The sequence below is a fragment of the Lagopus leucura genome, unplaced genomic scaffold, assembly GCF_019238085.1.
Source record: "Lagopus leucura isolate 7727_CA_CO unplaced genomic scaffold, USGS_WTPT01 Super-Scaffold_760, whole genome shotgun sequence".
Classification (NCBI taxonomy): Eukaryota; Metazoa; Chordata; class Aves; order Galliformes; family Phasianidae; genus Lagopus; species Lagopus leucura.
The window spans coordinates 7,196,286-7,213,111 of record NW_024962257.1 but is presented as its reverse complement, the minus strand read 5'-3'; the positions used below and the strand labels follow the sequence as shown (position 1 = coordinate 7,213,111).

The following is a 16,826-nucleotide window of genomic DNA, read 5'->3' as shown; positions in this document are numbered from 1 at the left end:
CAATTTTCTTTCACCTTAAAGTTTTGCTGGTGAGGTGAAATAAGGGCGTACGGGAATTCTGTGCTGTAGAAAGCCATAGAAGGGACCAGACAGAAGTAGGACAGCACAAGGGAGAAACAGGGGAAAGATTTTAGCTAGATAACAGCAGAGACATAAGTTTCCTCTCACCATTGCATCCTCAGCTCATCCAATAAAGAACTTTGAGAGAGACCAGTAAGGACAACAGCACTGCAGCTGAGAACTCCACCAGCGCCATTAGCCCCATTCCTCTGCCACTGAGGGCTGAGCTGGGGCTTTGCTCCTGACCCTGCCACCACAGCTTGGATGGGGCCTTGAAGGCTGTGTGCTGTGGCTGCAAATAATGAAAATCTGACAGCATGGGATGGCTGCCTCAGTCATAACAGGGGAAAAGAAAGACAAAATGCCAGATTATGTGATCATGATACATCACCATGTGGCAGAGCTTGTACTCAGTCTACAAAGGTGGGGAAGTGATGCGTGCATACATACATAAATGCATGCATTGCATGGGCACAGTACCCCGAGAATTAGCCCAAACCACCTACTATATGTGAAAGCACCTGCTCATAAATTTACAAACATTGGAAAAAAGCACCTCTGTCAGAGCACAAACTGCCAGAAGTCATGCTAAGGAGTTTCCTAAAGAAAAGGCATAGTTAGGAGAAAGCAAACCATCCTCTCAGTCTCTTTCCACTAAGGGGTTATGTCATACAATAATTTCACAGCCAGAGATGAGGTTAGAAAAGGAGGGTAGGGCAAGTCACAAACCCCTTATTTGCTTCTCTCACCTTCTGGCCATGTTGCTGCTAGAAAGTGACACCTAACAGCACTTGTTTTTCTTTGATAAAGTTTATAGCTTATGATGGATAAGCATTTATATGTTCTTACACCCTGCTTGATCAACACAGGTTCCATAGCAGGATGATGCCACAAGCTCTTACAGAAGCTCACAACATGCCTCTGCCCTGGGTTAACACATGTCACAGGTCTGTTTAACCCCACAACCCACACTTCTCTCACCCCCCTCTTGGGGTTATTGTGTTTTCCAGTGACAAAACTCTTGACTGATAGGAATTTGAATGCAACTGCTCAGTTCAGCTGCTTGTTTCTAAGATGCTAAAAGATGTTTAGAAGGAAGGAAAAGAAAAACCCATATAGCATTCATTGCAGAGGAAAAACACTTTATCAGAATGAGTTCCTCCTGAACTGTGAATACAGCTGCTTTTCTCAGGAACCTGCTTCACCCACTCAGGATGGTGAGTCAGGCTGCCAACTCTGGGTATGCAAACAGGTAAGGATGACACGGAGGTGGAACAATTGTGAGTTAGTAATGAATGGCTGAAAGTCAGCACAAGTCTCCATTTGCACTTCAGTCTCACAAAACAAACCGAGAAAGACTGCAAACACACTTAACTGCAAGAGGCAGCTCTCCATCCTGATAGGTGCAACCTGCTAGCTAAAAAGGTTGGAGGACCCCAACCTTTAGGTTTGAAGCTCCTCTCCCTCCCAAACACAGATCAGCACCCAGGAGGTGTGGCTCAGGTGCACACACATTCTGGAAGTCCTAAAAGTCAGAACTCTCACACCCTCTCAGCAGATCTTAATCTTAAGCCTCAAACTTACCATTTGAAATGTAGCTATGGCCCAACAGCCTATAGCAATAGCTCTAGATTGCAGAAGTGGAGGAAGTGGGAGATGGAATGCTGAAATCACATTTGAGTCACACACATAGTGTGCCTCCCTTAGCACAGCGGGTGGGCAGGCCGGCTGCACACAGTCCTGATGTTTAAACACCAGTCCTGGGTTCTGCCGAGGCAGGAGAACAGGGCTCCTCCTTCCCAAAGGGATGCAGTTTGATTTCACCAGAGGGCTGATGTAGAGTACTCAAGAACACAACATCTCCCAATGGAAAGGAGCAGACAGGAAAGTGCAGCTATGTTGGGAAAACATAAATAAATAAGTTTGGGGGGAAAAAAGTGAAAACAAAGCTGGGGCTCAGCAGAGGAACTGCTGCAGCAAACAGCCTCCAAGCTGGCATGAGCAGAGCTCTCTTGGCTGTTCCAGCCACATGCAGGCATTCCTGCATCCTCAAGAGCACATGGATAAGAGCACAGGCAGAAGGGGAAGAAAACAACACTGACAGCACCATGCCTCCCTTCACACCCTGCAGCACTACCACAAACAGTGAGTAATCCATTCTGGGTAGCTGCAATAACTGGGGGCTTTTGCTTAAATATTTGTTAGGATTTAGGGAAGTGAGTCATCTTAATCAGGAGGCAGATTGTGGCCTTTGTGCATGTTCTCATCCCACCATTTTAGTGAGTTTGCTTAGAGTCCTGCAAAGCCTCTTCACTTTCATGCCCCGCAACCTCACAGTACAATTCATCCTCATAGTTTTAATTAAAAAAAAATGATTACCATGTTCATCAGCGCTTCATTTGGCTCCACCACACATGTTAATCGTCACATGCAAATACAGACACTTCACTCTGAGTCTCCTTTCTGGGCTTATATACCGCTTTTTACTGCTCCGAGAGTGATGTATGAACACCTCTGCTGCTGAGCCAACCTGGAATTTGAAGAGTAGCTGGACACAAATCTTACAAGATGTGTCAAATGAGTTCCTGTGTAGCAGCCACCTGTTATCTTTCCCTCTTCATGATTGGCAACAGGGTTTTCTAAATAGGTACATATATAAAATAACAGTCCTTAATTATTTTGTGCTGCTGCCAACATACTGAGGTGGAATTTACAGTACCAAAATACATAATAATGCCCTAGCAAAATTCAGAATCATGAGTATGACTTCTGGAATAGCTGCCCAACCAGAGCTTAAAAGCAGCAGGCATGGTTTCCATTGTGACTGGACAAAAAGCAGCAGCGAAGGAACAATCCATGAGTTTACACAGTCTAACCACAAACCAGTAAACTTGCAGAGAAACTAATTTAGAAACATGCGATTCTATTTACAACAATGTAAGTATAAAATATCTGTTTACTTCCAAAATAATAAACCGAGCATCAATAACATAACTTCTTTAGACCAAATGATGGTAATATTTATTTCATATCTCAATTGAGCAAATACAGAAACATAGCACATTCTGGTGCCACGGACACAGGACATCCCCAGCAAACAAATATTTGAACGTGCAACGCAATCTGCACAAATCAGCCACTTCCTCTTCAAGGTCCCTTCCAACCCAAACCATTCTATGATTCTATCTCACCTCCAGATGCATCAGCACTGTTGAATCACCTCGCTTGCTTCCCAAGCAACATACAGAACCAGAGCAACAAGCACAGGAGATGTGCTGAATAAGAACACCAACTTGATGCATCTCCTGCTCACCTTGCAGAGAACCACCACCACCAGAGAAGCCTTAACACTGGCTTTGCCTCCTTGAGAGTGCAGTAGCTCCGTGTGTTAGCTGCTAGCCCCTTCTGTACCCAGGGGTCTGCCTCATATACCAGCTGCCAGTCCAGCAGCAAGCATGAGCATTACAACCCAGCAAACCCATGTCTGAATTGTAGTAACCATCACTGTAGGCAAGATTGGAATAACAAAGCACTTTATCAGTTTGCCTTACAGTTTTTTTTCCAAAGGTTGGTTTGGCTGTCCTGGTAAATATGGCTAGGCAACCTTCATGTAATAGCTGTCCTCCTGGGCAAGAGCCTGTAGAAATTCAACTTTTTTCTCATTCTTCCTGTTGTTTTCCATTAATAGTTCTGATGATCTTTTTCTAACTGCAGGTGCCAGTCCAGAACTCTCATTGTGAGTGGTGCGAGAATCAGAAAGATGAGGGTTATCCGCACAAACAGCAGCTGACTTGTCTGAGACCAAGAGCTCCAGAGGCTCTTCTGCAGTTTTTAGAGTTAGCCCCATGCCATCCAGCAATTCATCAGGTAAGTTTGCTGCTGAGCAACTACACCTGTTTGCCACCTCTTTATTTTCCTCTGAGTTTCCAAACATCCTCAAATGGTTGCATGGGGCACACTGGAAGTCAGTACTTATTCTGTCACTGCTGCCCCCTGGCACTCCTTCACCACAACAGTTCAAGTCATTATGTTTTGTTCCCTTTATAGCTCTCTCTCCATTAAAATCTTGACAGTTCAGCTCCAAGAAATGCAACAGCTGTTTGTCTCTGCTGGTGTTTTCATCTTTGTTATCACTCAACAGCTCATGAGAGCTGACAATTGAAAGGCTGTCATCACTACTGCATGACACTTTCTCACTAGAGCCTGCACCCGGGGCAATGCCAGAATCAAAGTCCTGTACAATCAAACACTCACGGCCATCAGGCTCATGGGTTATGTTATCTGGAGGTGTTTCTTCCAGGCTGTTGTACAAAAGATGAACTAAGGGTTCGTACAGTGACTTTGAGATAAACTCACTGCTACTGTCAAAGTGTGCACCACTACATTTAACTGCAGCATCAAAAGACTTATAACCAGATGGCTGAGGTCCAGCAGGGCAAGCAAGCACGCTGCCTTCCTTTTGGAGATTTTGATACACTGCCTGCTTATGAATTTCTTCCTCTGGTAGGAAAGCTGGAACTCCATCATTCACATGTGCCTCTGAAGATTGGGTTAAAGATGGCAACAAGCACATATTTTCAAAGTGCATATTCAAGCTACTGCTAGCCACAGACTGAGACATTAAGGCATCAAAGCTCTTGTATGCAGAGCTACAGGGCTCCACAGATGGAGACGTAAGGGTGTCCAAGCTCTTGTATGCAGAGCCACAGGACTCCACACATGGAGACATTACAGCATGAAAGCTTTTGTATGCAGAGCCACAGGGCTCCACAGATGGAGACATTACAGCATGAAAGCTCTTGTATGCAGAGCCACAGGGCTCCATAGAAGGAGATATGAGGGTGTCAAAGCCCTTGTATGCTGAGCTGCTTATTCTGTCAAAGGCTGGTTTATTTAGAGATTCCCAAATAAGCACAGATGAGTCACGCTGACTTTCAGAACTGCACGTCAAAAGGCTTTGTTGAAGCTTACAGGGACTATCTCTTGCATCCAGAGAAGCAGAATTTGTGCTGGAGCTCCGATAGCCAGATTCAAAGGATTCTTCTGATTGTGCAGACTTCCTGCTGGTTGTACTGCAATTATACTCATCCTGAGAGGCTTCAGTAAAAGGAGAGTCTCTATGAGAACCAGCTGACTGCTGACTCCGGACAGCACTTTCTACTAGATTTTTTTGAGAAAGATTTTCTGACTCAAGTTTCTGAAAGATTTCACTTGTAATGATGTCTGGATCTTTATCATCTTGCATGCTTTTTTCATCTGCCAAGAGCTCCATGAACATGTTAGCTAGTGCATCATTGTGTTCAGCGTGCTCCCTCAGCATGCTGACACTGCTCTCACAAGGCTCAAATACGGTGATCTGGTCGCTGGTCTTTTCCTGGTTCTCAGTCTCAATGTCTGTTAAACGTTCACAGATTTCCACAGACCCTTCAACAAGAACAGTCTCAGGGGTTAAAACTGCATTAATGCCTTTTGGAAACCACACTCCAGGCTTGCTGCAGCAACTGCAAGATTTCTCAATGTTTCTGATGTTATCTTTTTCCTTGAAGTTCTGGCTTGACAAACCTTGAGCCTGACAGTTTTTGCAACTGCTGTTTTAGGAAATAAGAAAGACAGAAACGTTTATGTAATAGAAAAATGTCATGCTGTGAAGCTGAGGTTCTCCCCTCACCCTATTTATCTTACTTACATTTGCTTTTCCACATGACTTGGCTTTGAATCATAGAAAGGGAACTTCATTTCATCAATATAGTTCAAGACTGAAAACTGATAAAACAGAAGTGTTAGGACACACAAAATATGTTTAGTATTTCCCACATTCCATATTCTATTCCTGGTGATCAGCAAAAGGTATATTTTGCAAAGCCCTTACAATACCTTGACATTTTTTACAACCAAATGGCTCTTTGCAGGGTTTGGGATTTGATCCCACCATTCTTTCTTCATTCTGTAAGGCAAGAATAAAAACTGTTTGCTTTAACTGAATTTTGGCTTGATCAGCATGCTTCCTGCTGCTGCAGTACAGATTGCTAAGAAGGAGAGAAGAGCATAGAAGGAAGTGCCTGTTCTGCACATCTCCAGAAGCTGCTTTTCATAAACATATTTGCACTAACTTTGATTCATATGACTGCTCTACACAACCACAGTCACAAGTTCTTCCAATTGCCCTTAGAGTGACATGTGAAACAGATAGGCTCCCACTTTCATATTGCCACTAAAAATGTAAAAAGAAATGCACATATTTAACCATCATTACTGGAACTCCAGCAAAGATTGGGATTCAAAGCTAACAGACCCATAAATGCAGCCTATTTTAGTGCTGTAATAAGACCATTCTAGTGAGATTAGTAAAAAATACTCAATTATCTTTTCAGAAAATGACAGAGTGCAGCAGATTGATGTTTAAAAGATGTTTGCTCACAGAGTTTGAGTTAAAGTTACAAAGGAAAATCCCGTACTACTAAATGTTCAGTTAAACAACAGCAATACTGGCATCTGTGCAAAGTGCTAGTCTCTAAAACCCATGAGCAGCATGATACCTACTTGGTAAAGCAGAAATAGCAAGTTACAGCTACTCCCATGATCAGGATGCAAGATATAGGAACAGCCATGTGCAGAATGTCTTCAGATGTCACTTGATAATCTGTTAAATAAATATATTTACATACATACATATACACATACTGACAATACCAAATCCAGTGCCAAAAAATGCTACTTTAGAGGACGTAAAGTAAAGCCTTTGCAGATCAACAGCAGAACCAGTGGCAATGGCATGTGTCACATCTAAAGGCCAGTGCAGATCCTTCAGTTACCTACTGTCAGTGAGGTAGGAACTTGGATAGCCACGTGTACTGTGAAGCCATTTGTCCGCCCTCAGAAACAAACCCATCTTAGTCCTTGGAACGGAACTGTAGTGCAGCTGTGCTCTCACCCTCTGTGCTGCTCTTAAGAAATATTGTTTTTAGAGCCTCACCCCTCTAATGGAAAATTGAGAGCTACTTCCACTTCATTCTCTCTTACTCATTTATATCCACTTGCTTTTATTATTATTTTTAAGTTTAAATGTCTCTGCTTCTACCAGGCTGTGATTAGTTATAATACTTACCATAGTGAAATTCAACTCCATCACTCCAGTCACTCCAGTAGACTGGGTAGTCTGTATAGTTACACCGTATACTTGCGATGTAATCATAGCCTCTCTGCAAGGAGCTTGCAGTAATTTCAAAGCTTTTGGCCTGGTAGTTAATTGATGTCACAGTAACCTGAAAAGAAGGTAAGACAGTAAGAGTTCACTGATTTTCTTACGGGGATTAGAGCTTGTGGCACTAATTAGATGCCAACTGTGTTGTACATTTCTGTGACTTCTCATAAACGAGCAAGTGAATGACTGTACAAATTATCTGCTACATGCTGTTGTATTGTGCTGTCACAAAGGGGTCGTATCTGTGACATGCCATCACACATGTTCTTCCTGGGGCAGAATAAGCCCTGCTCTAAAATGCTGCAGAGATCAGGAGGGCGCTTGAAATGCCTCAAATGCTCCACAGTGTCACAAACTGCCTCCAGCTTCAGATGTCACTTCAGATGTAACAGAAGCACTGTATTTTCAGTCTCCGTCCTGCCTCCTGTGAGCAGCTGGTCCCTTTGGGGTGGTAGTCAGGAAAGTTTCACTCCTTTAAGGCCTTGTTTGAACCGACTTGGGACTGACACCAACAGAAAGTGCATGCTCAGGAACACCATGGGGCTCGCCCTCGCTGGCCCTTACACCATTGTTCATGAAACAATTTCAAAGTCCTTCAGAACATTTAGACCTTGAAGCTCCAGAGATAGAAAATGAGGCCAGCTGTCTCTTACCTCTCCTGGGCGCTGCTTGCTCCAGTATTTTACTTCATAGATGACTGGCTGTCCAAAAAGCATGGATGAAGCAGCATAGCTCTCCTCCCAGCTCAAATTGAAATTACCATTTTCAGCTTTCTCAACAGCAAGATTTTTGGGAGGCCTGGGCTTAACTGTACATTAAAAAAAAATACAATTAAGGAGAACGTGAAAATGTAGAAGTGTTGAAGTAAAGAAGCAGGGACAAAAAAACATTAATCAGAAGCCAAAATGTCAGAGTCAATGCATTTCAGCCCTTTTCACTAAGCTCTGCAAGGAGGCCAAAACAGCACAACTGCGAGGTATTCATCAACAACCACTGAAAACCCAGGTTGGCTGAGCAAACTTCAAACTCTACTTTTGGTGCACTGAGTGCAGCTTTCAACCTGAAGAAGTGGTAACAATCCATGCCCTCACAATAACATGCTGTGCCATATGCTGGGCATAAAGCTTCGGACCACCCTGCAGTCAGACTGTCCTGCCTACCTGTGTCTTAGAAACTGATGCAGCCTCCTGCTGAGTCTCAGTGACATCAGGTATGAAATAAATCAGATCGTCACTGTAGATGAATGTCTGCCCAAGGCACATGAATGATTTCTGAGCCTTTGAGGCGACACAGTGTTACAAACTCTTATTAGTTTAAACAAACCAGGTGCTGACAGAGAAATAGGAACTGTATCTATGCTTTGTCCTGTGAAAGAGCAGGGTCATCAACTTTTTATCAGAGGATAACAGAGACAGGAATGAAAGAATTTCAGTAGGCAGAGCTTACTGTTCTAAGAACTGGAAGTAGCGTCTTCCTCTTCATCCTTGAATTCTACAGCAACAAGTGAAGTTCTCTAAATACACACTTAAGCCCCCAAATTGTAGATGGCTGGAAGCTGAGATGGTAAAGCTAGAGGAAAAACCATTCTGCTTGCCCCATTTCTTGTATTCTTTCCTTAAGAATCTACTCCAGGATCAGGTTTCTAAGCCAACCATGCTTCTCATTTAAGCCAGCATTACAAATGTCATGTTTTCACAGAATCACAGAATTGTAGGGGTTGGAAGGGACCTCCAACCCCCTGCCAAAGCAGGTTCCCTACAGCAGGTCACACAGGTAGGCATCCAGGCAGGTCTTGAACATCTCCAGAGAAGGAGACTCCACCACCTCCCTGGGCAGCCTGTTCCAGTGTTCCAGTTTTCACATCTACTAAGAAAAAAAACTCTTCTGGTAGCATTAATGGGGAGTCAGCTAGAGTTGCAAAGCCTGAAACTAAATGTTCTAGTGACAAAATAAACAGTTTCTTACCAACTTGGGCTGGTGTAACACTGGAATTCCACATATTGGTGCCATTGAACTGTAGAGCTAGGATATAGGTGAGACCAGATACAAAATAATCAGGATATATTGTGCAAGTGCACATAAAACTCTCTTCTCCGTTCTCAGGGACACACATATTTCTGAAAAACAGGCAGAAAATTATGATTGTTCACATAGCATAGCATGCTATTTCTTGAAAGTGTAGAACCAAGCTTACCAGTGTTGTGGAGCCAGTCAAATCTGATACAGGCAAGTTCAGTTTGTAGAAAAATTTAGTCCAAACAAATCCAAAACAAACCCAAGTCCCTCTCAACTCCCAAACCCCTTAGTGCTGCACTAATGAAAAGCTAAGAAATGATCTAGAAAAGTTAACCCTGAAAGCAGCCTTCACCACACTCCCCTTCTGAAGGAGCGGACTGATGCCCTACTAGTCCAGGCACAGCTTTACTGCAGTGTACAAAGCAAGATTACCCAGAAGTCTCTCTGGAGAAATCACATGGAGAGGAAGAGGAAAGCTCAGATTTGTCTTCCTCTGTCGGAGATGGCAGGAACACTGCCTCTGCTGCAGAAGGCAGCAAACAGTTGTGAACAATGAGTCACACTGTATGCTACAGCCTGGTAAATCATGCATGGTTTCTCACAAAATGAAGGCTCAGTGCACTGATGAGAACACTACTGTTTCTGCAAGCACTACTTGACAAATGCTACATATCAAGAATGCAGAGAAGTTTGTAAAGGAGTCTACTGAGCAGATGCATCACCAATGAGTATACAGATGTTATAATTAAGAAATATACAGAAAAGTTAGGCTAAACAGGTTATCATGCTGAAGAAGAATGGATGGAAAGCTTACCCTTGTCCTGGGCTAGCTGAGAAGACTCCAAGAGGAGCAATCTCCAAAAGGGATCTTTCCCTAGTGGCAGTCAGCTCTTAAATGGGGTCTAGCAGAGGTGCAGCCAGGCTCCACCCCTTCCAATAGCACAGAATTGTCTTCACCTGTGCTCCCAGGGCTGACTCAGGGCTCACCTCAGGTGGTCGATCTGAGATTCAGGCTGTGATTCAGCAGTTCCCATACACTAGAGCATAATGTTAATTGCAGGACACATCTTCCTCCTGGCAATGAGGACAGCCCTGACTACGCCTTGTCCCAGGCACCCATGACAAAGGGATGGAATCAAAGCTGGTAGTGGCTATAGAATATATAAAGTTCCAATGACAACAAAAGAAAGTCTCATTAAGCACTCACTCGGGAGGAAAAAGTTCCTTCCTGTAGTAGAGCAGGAACTCTTGGGAGCAGTTCAGCTGTGCAGGCACCTTCCAGTGACAAATCAGCTTTTCGGCATAGTCAGTAAAGCATGCAAATTCCTGTATGTGTTCTGTAGCCATAACTAGGGAGAAGCAGCACGTAATGAGATGCATGAAAATCAGAAGAATAAATTGAACTAACCAGTAACATTTTATAAAAATTAAATTCAAAAGACAAACTGCAGACAACGGTCAGACCAAGCTCACTGCCTGCACGCCTGAACTTGTGTTTTATCTACAATTGCTTTAAGCTCCCTAAGCTCATACCTTCTGCCTCCCTTGAGCAGTTCCTCACTGCAAATCTCTCTCTTCTCTCCCTCAATTCCTCCATTAAAACTTAGAGTAACTTTCGTTGGTTTTCAGAATCATTTTAGTTAGGATTTTTCTTGGAATTTCTTTACTTACCCTGCCAGAAGCTTTCTGTTGGCAATTATACAAGGGCCATATTGATAAATAATTTGGTTTCTCTGCAGTAAGTAAACATTTCTGCTCACACAGCCTAGCACATTACTAACTCTCCATTCTCATCATTTACATTGCAAATTTAAGACTAGTTGTCAACAAATTCACATCCTGTAAGGCCCTTCAGCTACTGCAGGGCTTACTTCAGAGGTGCCTGTTTCAGATTATTCCTCCAAAGCAAAATCTTCTCGTAAGTACCTTACTTTGGTTCTATTCCTCCCATGTTTCTCCTTTTCTGTGGTTCCTTTATATCACATTTTCTGATACAACTCATGCACTTTGATACAGTACACTATCTGCAAATGCAAAACCTGTGATGGCCAGTTCCCCTTTGGGGTGCACCAATACAACATACAGCAGGATTTACCACTGCATTCTGTGGTACTTCAATAAAAACCCGACTCAAAGAAACAATCATTTACCACTGCCAGCATGTGGTCTCTCACACTCATTTCAAATGTGCATCACTTTCGTTTGCCTTCTACACAGCCTCCCATAAAACTTCATTAACAAGGAGTCCTGGATCACTTGAGTGAACTCAAATGTTAATGAAGCTCACTTACACAAATGAGGATATACAACATTGCCAAAGAACCATTCATATTGTTAATGAAAATCACGGTAGAAGTTGTCTGATACAGCAACTGGTATAAGCCTGGAGCTGCTGGTTGCAGCTTGTGGTTTCGTTGTTGTTCAGTATTTAGAAAGTGTTTTTCACAAGATAAATATCTTGCCCTCGTTACTAATCTATGAGAGCTATCACTCAGATCCTCTCTGTGTGGCAGCACCGCATTTGCTCCCTCTTGTTCTGAATGGCCCACAGTTCTTCAAAGACAAACAAAACCGAAGGAAAACAAACAACAAAAAAACACCAAACGTGTGCACCAGTGAGACAAAAGCAAAAATAATTCCAACTGCAGCAAGTTGAAGACTCAGCATCTGCACTACTACAATAGTAACACTGCTCATTTCTTTCAAACAAGAACCACTATTTACTCTGTTCCTGTTTACAGTTTGTTGCCCTATATACTTTTACTGTTTCTGTTAGAAATCTTAAAGTAATACTAACATTCTAATCCCTTTAAAGATGAATTTTATCATTAACATATGGAAACATTACATTTCACTTTCAAGAACACCTGAATTAAATGAAGCTCTTCCTGCTGTATTAAGCTGATCAGCAGCTTTATCTTGCCTTCCAGGGTCCTCGCGGATTCCCAGCACTATGGATTATTTTCTGTACTCTCTTCCTGTGACCTTTCCCCCTTTCCTCATCTCTGGTACAAAGTTCCTTTTTTTTTTTTTTTTTTTTTTAAAAAAAAAAAGTTTTTTTTTAAAGATTCATCTCTGAGAATTTCCTTTAGCAACCACATTCCATAAAGAATTTGTTTTCAGTTCACAGACTTAGAAAAGGGAACCGAAACACTGGATTTCTTTTTTAATCCTCAACTGGAATATCATGATGAAAGAACTTAAAATATCCATTAATTAGGGAGGTGGACACCTGTGAAATTAAACCTCGATAACTTAGGGCAAATCCACCTGGATGAGATGACATACAAGATGTACTCTCACAAACCTTCATTCTTCTCATTAATTCAAACTGAAAGATTTCCCCCCCAGCACTAGGAGCATGTCTGAACTCATTGCATATAAGAAAATTGCTAAGAAATCTTGTTTTTTTGGACAGGCTATTTTTTATCTTAACTATTTTGGTTGGCTTTTTAAAACCAGTGCATGCACTAACACCAAAAAACCCTGTAGATTTTCGTGACACAACTTAAAAGCTACAGAAAGCAAAATCTAAGACTCATTTTCCAAAGTATCAAGGTGCACCATCAGAAAAACAGGGCTTCCTAAGTTACCTTCACCATGAACTTCTCGCTATGATGAACTTCAGAAAGCAGCCATTAACTAACAAGCAGCATTAAGACTTCATGCAGCCACACACCTTGCCAGAGCAATAGAGGTGTAGTGAAGAACGCACACGACACCACACGCTGTCCCTGCACAGGCACAAGGCAGGGCACACCACGGCTGACAGAGTGTCCTCAAAGCTGTTCAAATTCAGCCAACTCAGTCTTCCAACTTTGGAGAACACAGACTGACAGATGCCCATTGGTGGCAGATCTAGACACTACTGCTTTTGTCCCCCATAGGTCTCTGCAGGTCTGCCGCAGGTGAGTGCACAGGGCAAGCAGTGGCAGCTATAAAAACAAACAAGAGATTCCTACGAGATTTCTACAGATGTTGGTGGGTCACTGCCAAGCATTCTGTTTGCAACACAGTGCTCAGAATAGATCAGACAACGGGGAAGCAGAGAACTGACTTTCCTAACCCCAGTTTCTCCTTATTGCAAATTCCTATATTTTTTTCTTGCCTACATGGAAAAGGTCAAAAAAGCAAAGAGGTCTAAGAGTTTACTACATGGATATTTCTAGCTCTTGAGGTTGCAGATTTTATACTATTTAACATTAATAGTGCTGCCTGCTAGCTATTCCTACTTGTGAGAAAATACTGCTAGGAAAGCTTAAGTATAATAATTTAAGAACATTGATAGATGTACCTTCCATTGTTGCATATGAAAAGAGAAGGATCCACAGGGTATGCAGCACGGGGAATCTTGCCATCATTTTCACTCTCTGGGCTCAGAACAGTGAGCTGTGCTGAGATCCTGCAACAAGATGACAATATTATAAGCTTACATCAGTCCCAATTAAAGTAAGGGCACAGTTCTTCTCTGCTGCTTTGCTAGATGTTAGGATTCGTATCCCTGCAATGCCCAATCCCCCCAGAAATCTGCTCTGTGAGAAGTGCAGGGGAATAAAGCTAATACAAATGAGCTAGAAGTGCAGACAATGCAAGGAAACCCTGCTGTGGCACAACCTTTTAAAGTAATTAGCTGAGACACTACTTAATGACCTTTTGGAAGCATGCATGTGAATGCCATACACATCTAAGAACGCAGAGCTCAAGGCGTGCTACCAAAGCCACATTCCCTCAAATAACTCATCTCAAAAACTGGGAGGATTCTGAAGCGCAGCTGCTTTCTGCTTGCTGTCAGCCAGAATAAACACAGGGAGGCAATGCCAACAAAACACTGATTTCTTCAACACAGTTAACAGTACGAGTACTTTATAGTGAATCACTGCTTTGGTACGCAAGTCAGCCCTGTGATAACCAGCTCATAACCCAACTGGCAGTGCTGATCAGAAGAGGTACTGTGCTTCTATTCCCACAAGTGTAATTGATCACTCTTTAAAACAAGCTTCAGAAGCTTTTGTTCTTACAGGTTCAGAGATAAGAACACTGAGTGAAAACAGAACATCAGAATGGAAACTGTTTTGAGATCTTATCGGCAGCAACTACTGCTCATCCAGTAAAACACAACCAGCTTCAAAAGTAAGTTTCCCATAAATACTCAAGAAAGCTATTACTCAAGAGCAGATCTTTTCACATTTGGGAACAGAAAACGCGGCTGAGTACAGCAGTAACATTTTGGAAAAGAATACAGATGGTTTTGCAGCTGCTTGGAAGAAGAAATAAAGAGCAGACGAATGCAGCACAAGACATTGTTCTGCTCTTCCTCCCGTCCTTTTCAGGAGAAGACGTTTGCCTTCCAATCCATTGTGAAGTAATAAGAAAGAAACCCTTAAAACTCTGGCAAAGAATCCCGTATCACATAAGCATACATGAATCCACAGATGGCAGCAAAAAAAGTCCTTCCCTTGCAGGAAAAACACTCTGTGTATGTTGACAAAAATGGAACAGCTTTGATGAAACAGTAACAAAACAGACTATAAAGTCAACACAAAGGGAGAAAATTCAGAAGTGACCTTTCAACACCTGCAAGCTCTTAAGATTTTATGTCAGATAATGACATAAAAAGGTCAACCTTCATAAAATATGTAACACATACAGAGAATACCAAGTACACAGCAAACCTATCGATCTCGGAATATATGAGGAAATAAGGTATAAGAAGTTGAAGTGACTTTCCTAAAAACTATAAAAGATTTGCAGTGGGGCTGGAAGCAGCTTCATCTGTTGGCTTCTGTGCTGGAATCAGCAGATCAAATCATCCCTGTCAACAGAGGGAGGAGGAAAAGAAAAAAAAGAAGGAGAAAAAGATGTGATTGAAAAGATTTCATTTAATATCTAGAAAAGCAGTAATTTCAGCTGTAGGCCTTTAAGTAAATTAGGATCATCTTTAATCTACAGGTGTAATTTGCAAAGCTTGTGCTCAAAGGGTGTGCACCCCAAATGACCAATGATGGTCATTTCAACCTAGGGCTGCTCAATTTACTTTTGCTGCTATTGGACAGAGCCACCCTTTAGTTTTACATTTATTAAAGCAAAGCCTGTCTTATTCCTCTTGGTTTAATATGCAGGCCATCATTGCTGCCAGCATGAGATCAACAATACAAAGCAACATTCATCACCTGGTTTTGTATAAAAATGTGAAACAAAATTTGGAACCAAATGATAGTTTCTACATGCCAATACAAAGCAGCAGAGCCACAGAAATATAACTCCAAACATCAGCTCTTGGACATGCAACGTGACATCAAATGCAACACGGGGTGAGAAGCGCGTGCCCCAGATGTTTGACTTAAGCTGGGGGTTCTGCGTTCCAATATATTTTCTTATCATAGAACCACAGAATTGCTCAGGTTGGAAAAGACCTTCAAGATCATCAAGTCCAACTGCAACCAATGGGAAAGACAAAACCTTGCAATCCAACCTGCAACCCAGAGCAGGAAGCTGAATGCAGTGGGTCAAACCCCTGCTCAGAGGGAAAGCCCACAGTGGCTGGACTTAACTCCATAGCTAAGTAACTCAGGAGCTGAGATGGATCTAGGGGAAAGGTGTAATGGAGACAGTAGAAGAAAACAAAGGGCAAAACAGTGCATCATTTATCACCTAAAATGAACACAGTGCTTGGTCATAATTTGAAAAACCGCAAAATAAAGCACTAAGACAGTTTCAGGGATCTTCCAGCTCAGAGCAGCAGAAGCTGTGGAGAGTGCTGAGTATGGACACCTGAATGGAACGCCAGGGAGAGTCACAGAGTTGTGGGGTTGGAAGGGACCTCTGGAGACCATCAAGCCCAACCCCTGCTAAAGCAGTTCCTACAGCAGGTCACACATAGACATCCAGGTGGGTCTTGAACATCTCCAGATCAGAATCCACCACCTCTCTGGGCAACCTGCTCCAGTGCTCCGTCACTCTGACAGATGAGAACTTCTTCCTTGTGTTAGTATGCAAATTCTTGTGTTCCAGTTTGTGCCCATTGCCCTGTGTTCTATTGCTGCACACCACTGAAAGGAGATCACTCCCACTGACTTGATTCCTGGACTTCAGGTGTTCATAAACAATGATGAGATCCCTTGTCAGCCTTTTCTTCCCCAAGCTGAACAGCCTCAGGTCTCCCAGCCCTCCCTCAGTACTGGAGATACTCCAGGCCCTCATCAACCCCCTGGTCCTCTGCCAGCTTGTCTGCAGGAGATCCCTGCCTTTCTTCAAGTGGGAAGCCCAGAACAACTTGGAGCAGAATGCAGTACTACCCAATAACTTACAGTACAGTAAATCCAATTTTAAGCTCTAGGAAAGGAACTGAGAGAGGCTGTGAAGTTTCTGTCTTTTGGAGATCTCCAAAAGGGACATAGGGCTGGGCACTCTGCTCTGGGCAACCCTGATGAAGTGGGGTGTACCAAATGAACCCAGAGGTCCTGGCCAACCTCAACCTTCATTCTGTGAGTGAAACCCACCTTTTCCAGCCAGCTTCCTGAGCAGCAGCATTGAAAACATCACTTGGCCA

General features: G+C 42.8%; 1 protein-coding gene across 2 annotated transcripts; it reads right to left on the bottom strand.

Moving 5' to 3' along the window:
* Positions 1–3,058: 3,058 nt before the first annotated feature.
* IL4R (interleukin 4 receptor) lies at positions 3,059–16,800 on the bottom strand. 2 transcript variants are annotated; one of them, XM_042864700.1, is made up of 11 exons: positions 16,777–16,800; positions 13,572–13,679; positions 10,485–10,626; positions 9,227–9,378; positions 7,915–8,069; positions 7,166–7,322; positions 6,601–6,700; positions 5,935–6,004; positions 5,747–5,823; positions 4,780–5,648; positions 3,059–4,725 (listed from the first exon to the last, which is right to left on the bottom strand). In XM_042864700.1, exons 2-11 carry the CDS (start codon positions 13,636–13,638, stop codon positions 3,656–3,658), a joined length of 2,859 nt encoding a protein of 952 aa, XP_042720634.1. In that variant the 5' UTR covers positions 13,639–13,679; positions 16,777–16,800; the 3' UTR covers positions 3,059–3,655. The 2 variants fall into 2 exon arrangements, with proteins under 2 accessions (XP_042720634.1, XP_042720633.1); XM_042864699.1 differs by having other exon boundaries at positions 3,059–5,648.
* Positions 16,801–16,826: the final 26 nt, after the last annotated feature.

What these genes read in the sequence shown, in the direction of transcription:
- IL4R (XM_042864699.1), bottom strand. Translation starts at nt 13,638, where the DNA reads ATGATGGCAAGATTCCCCGTGCTGCATACCCTGTGGATCCTTCTCTTT. An exon ending in TGGTTGTAAAAAATGTCAAG is followed by an intron (nt 5,824 to 5,934) that starts GTATTGTAAGGG and finishes CTGTTTTATCAG; the next exon opens with TTTTCAGTCTTGAACTATAT. An exon ending in AGTCATGTGGAAAAGCAAAT is followed by an intron (nt 5,649 to 5,746) that starts GTAAGTAAGATA and finishes TTCCTAAAACAG; the next exon opens with CAGTTGCAAAAACTGTCAGG.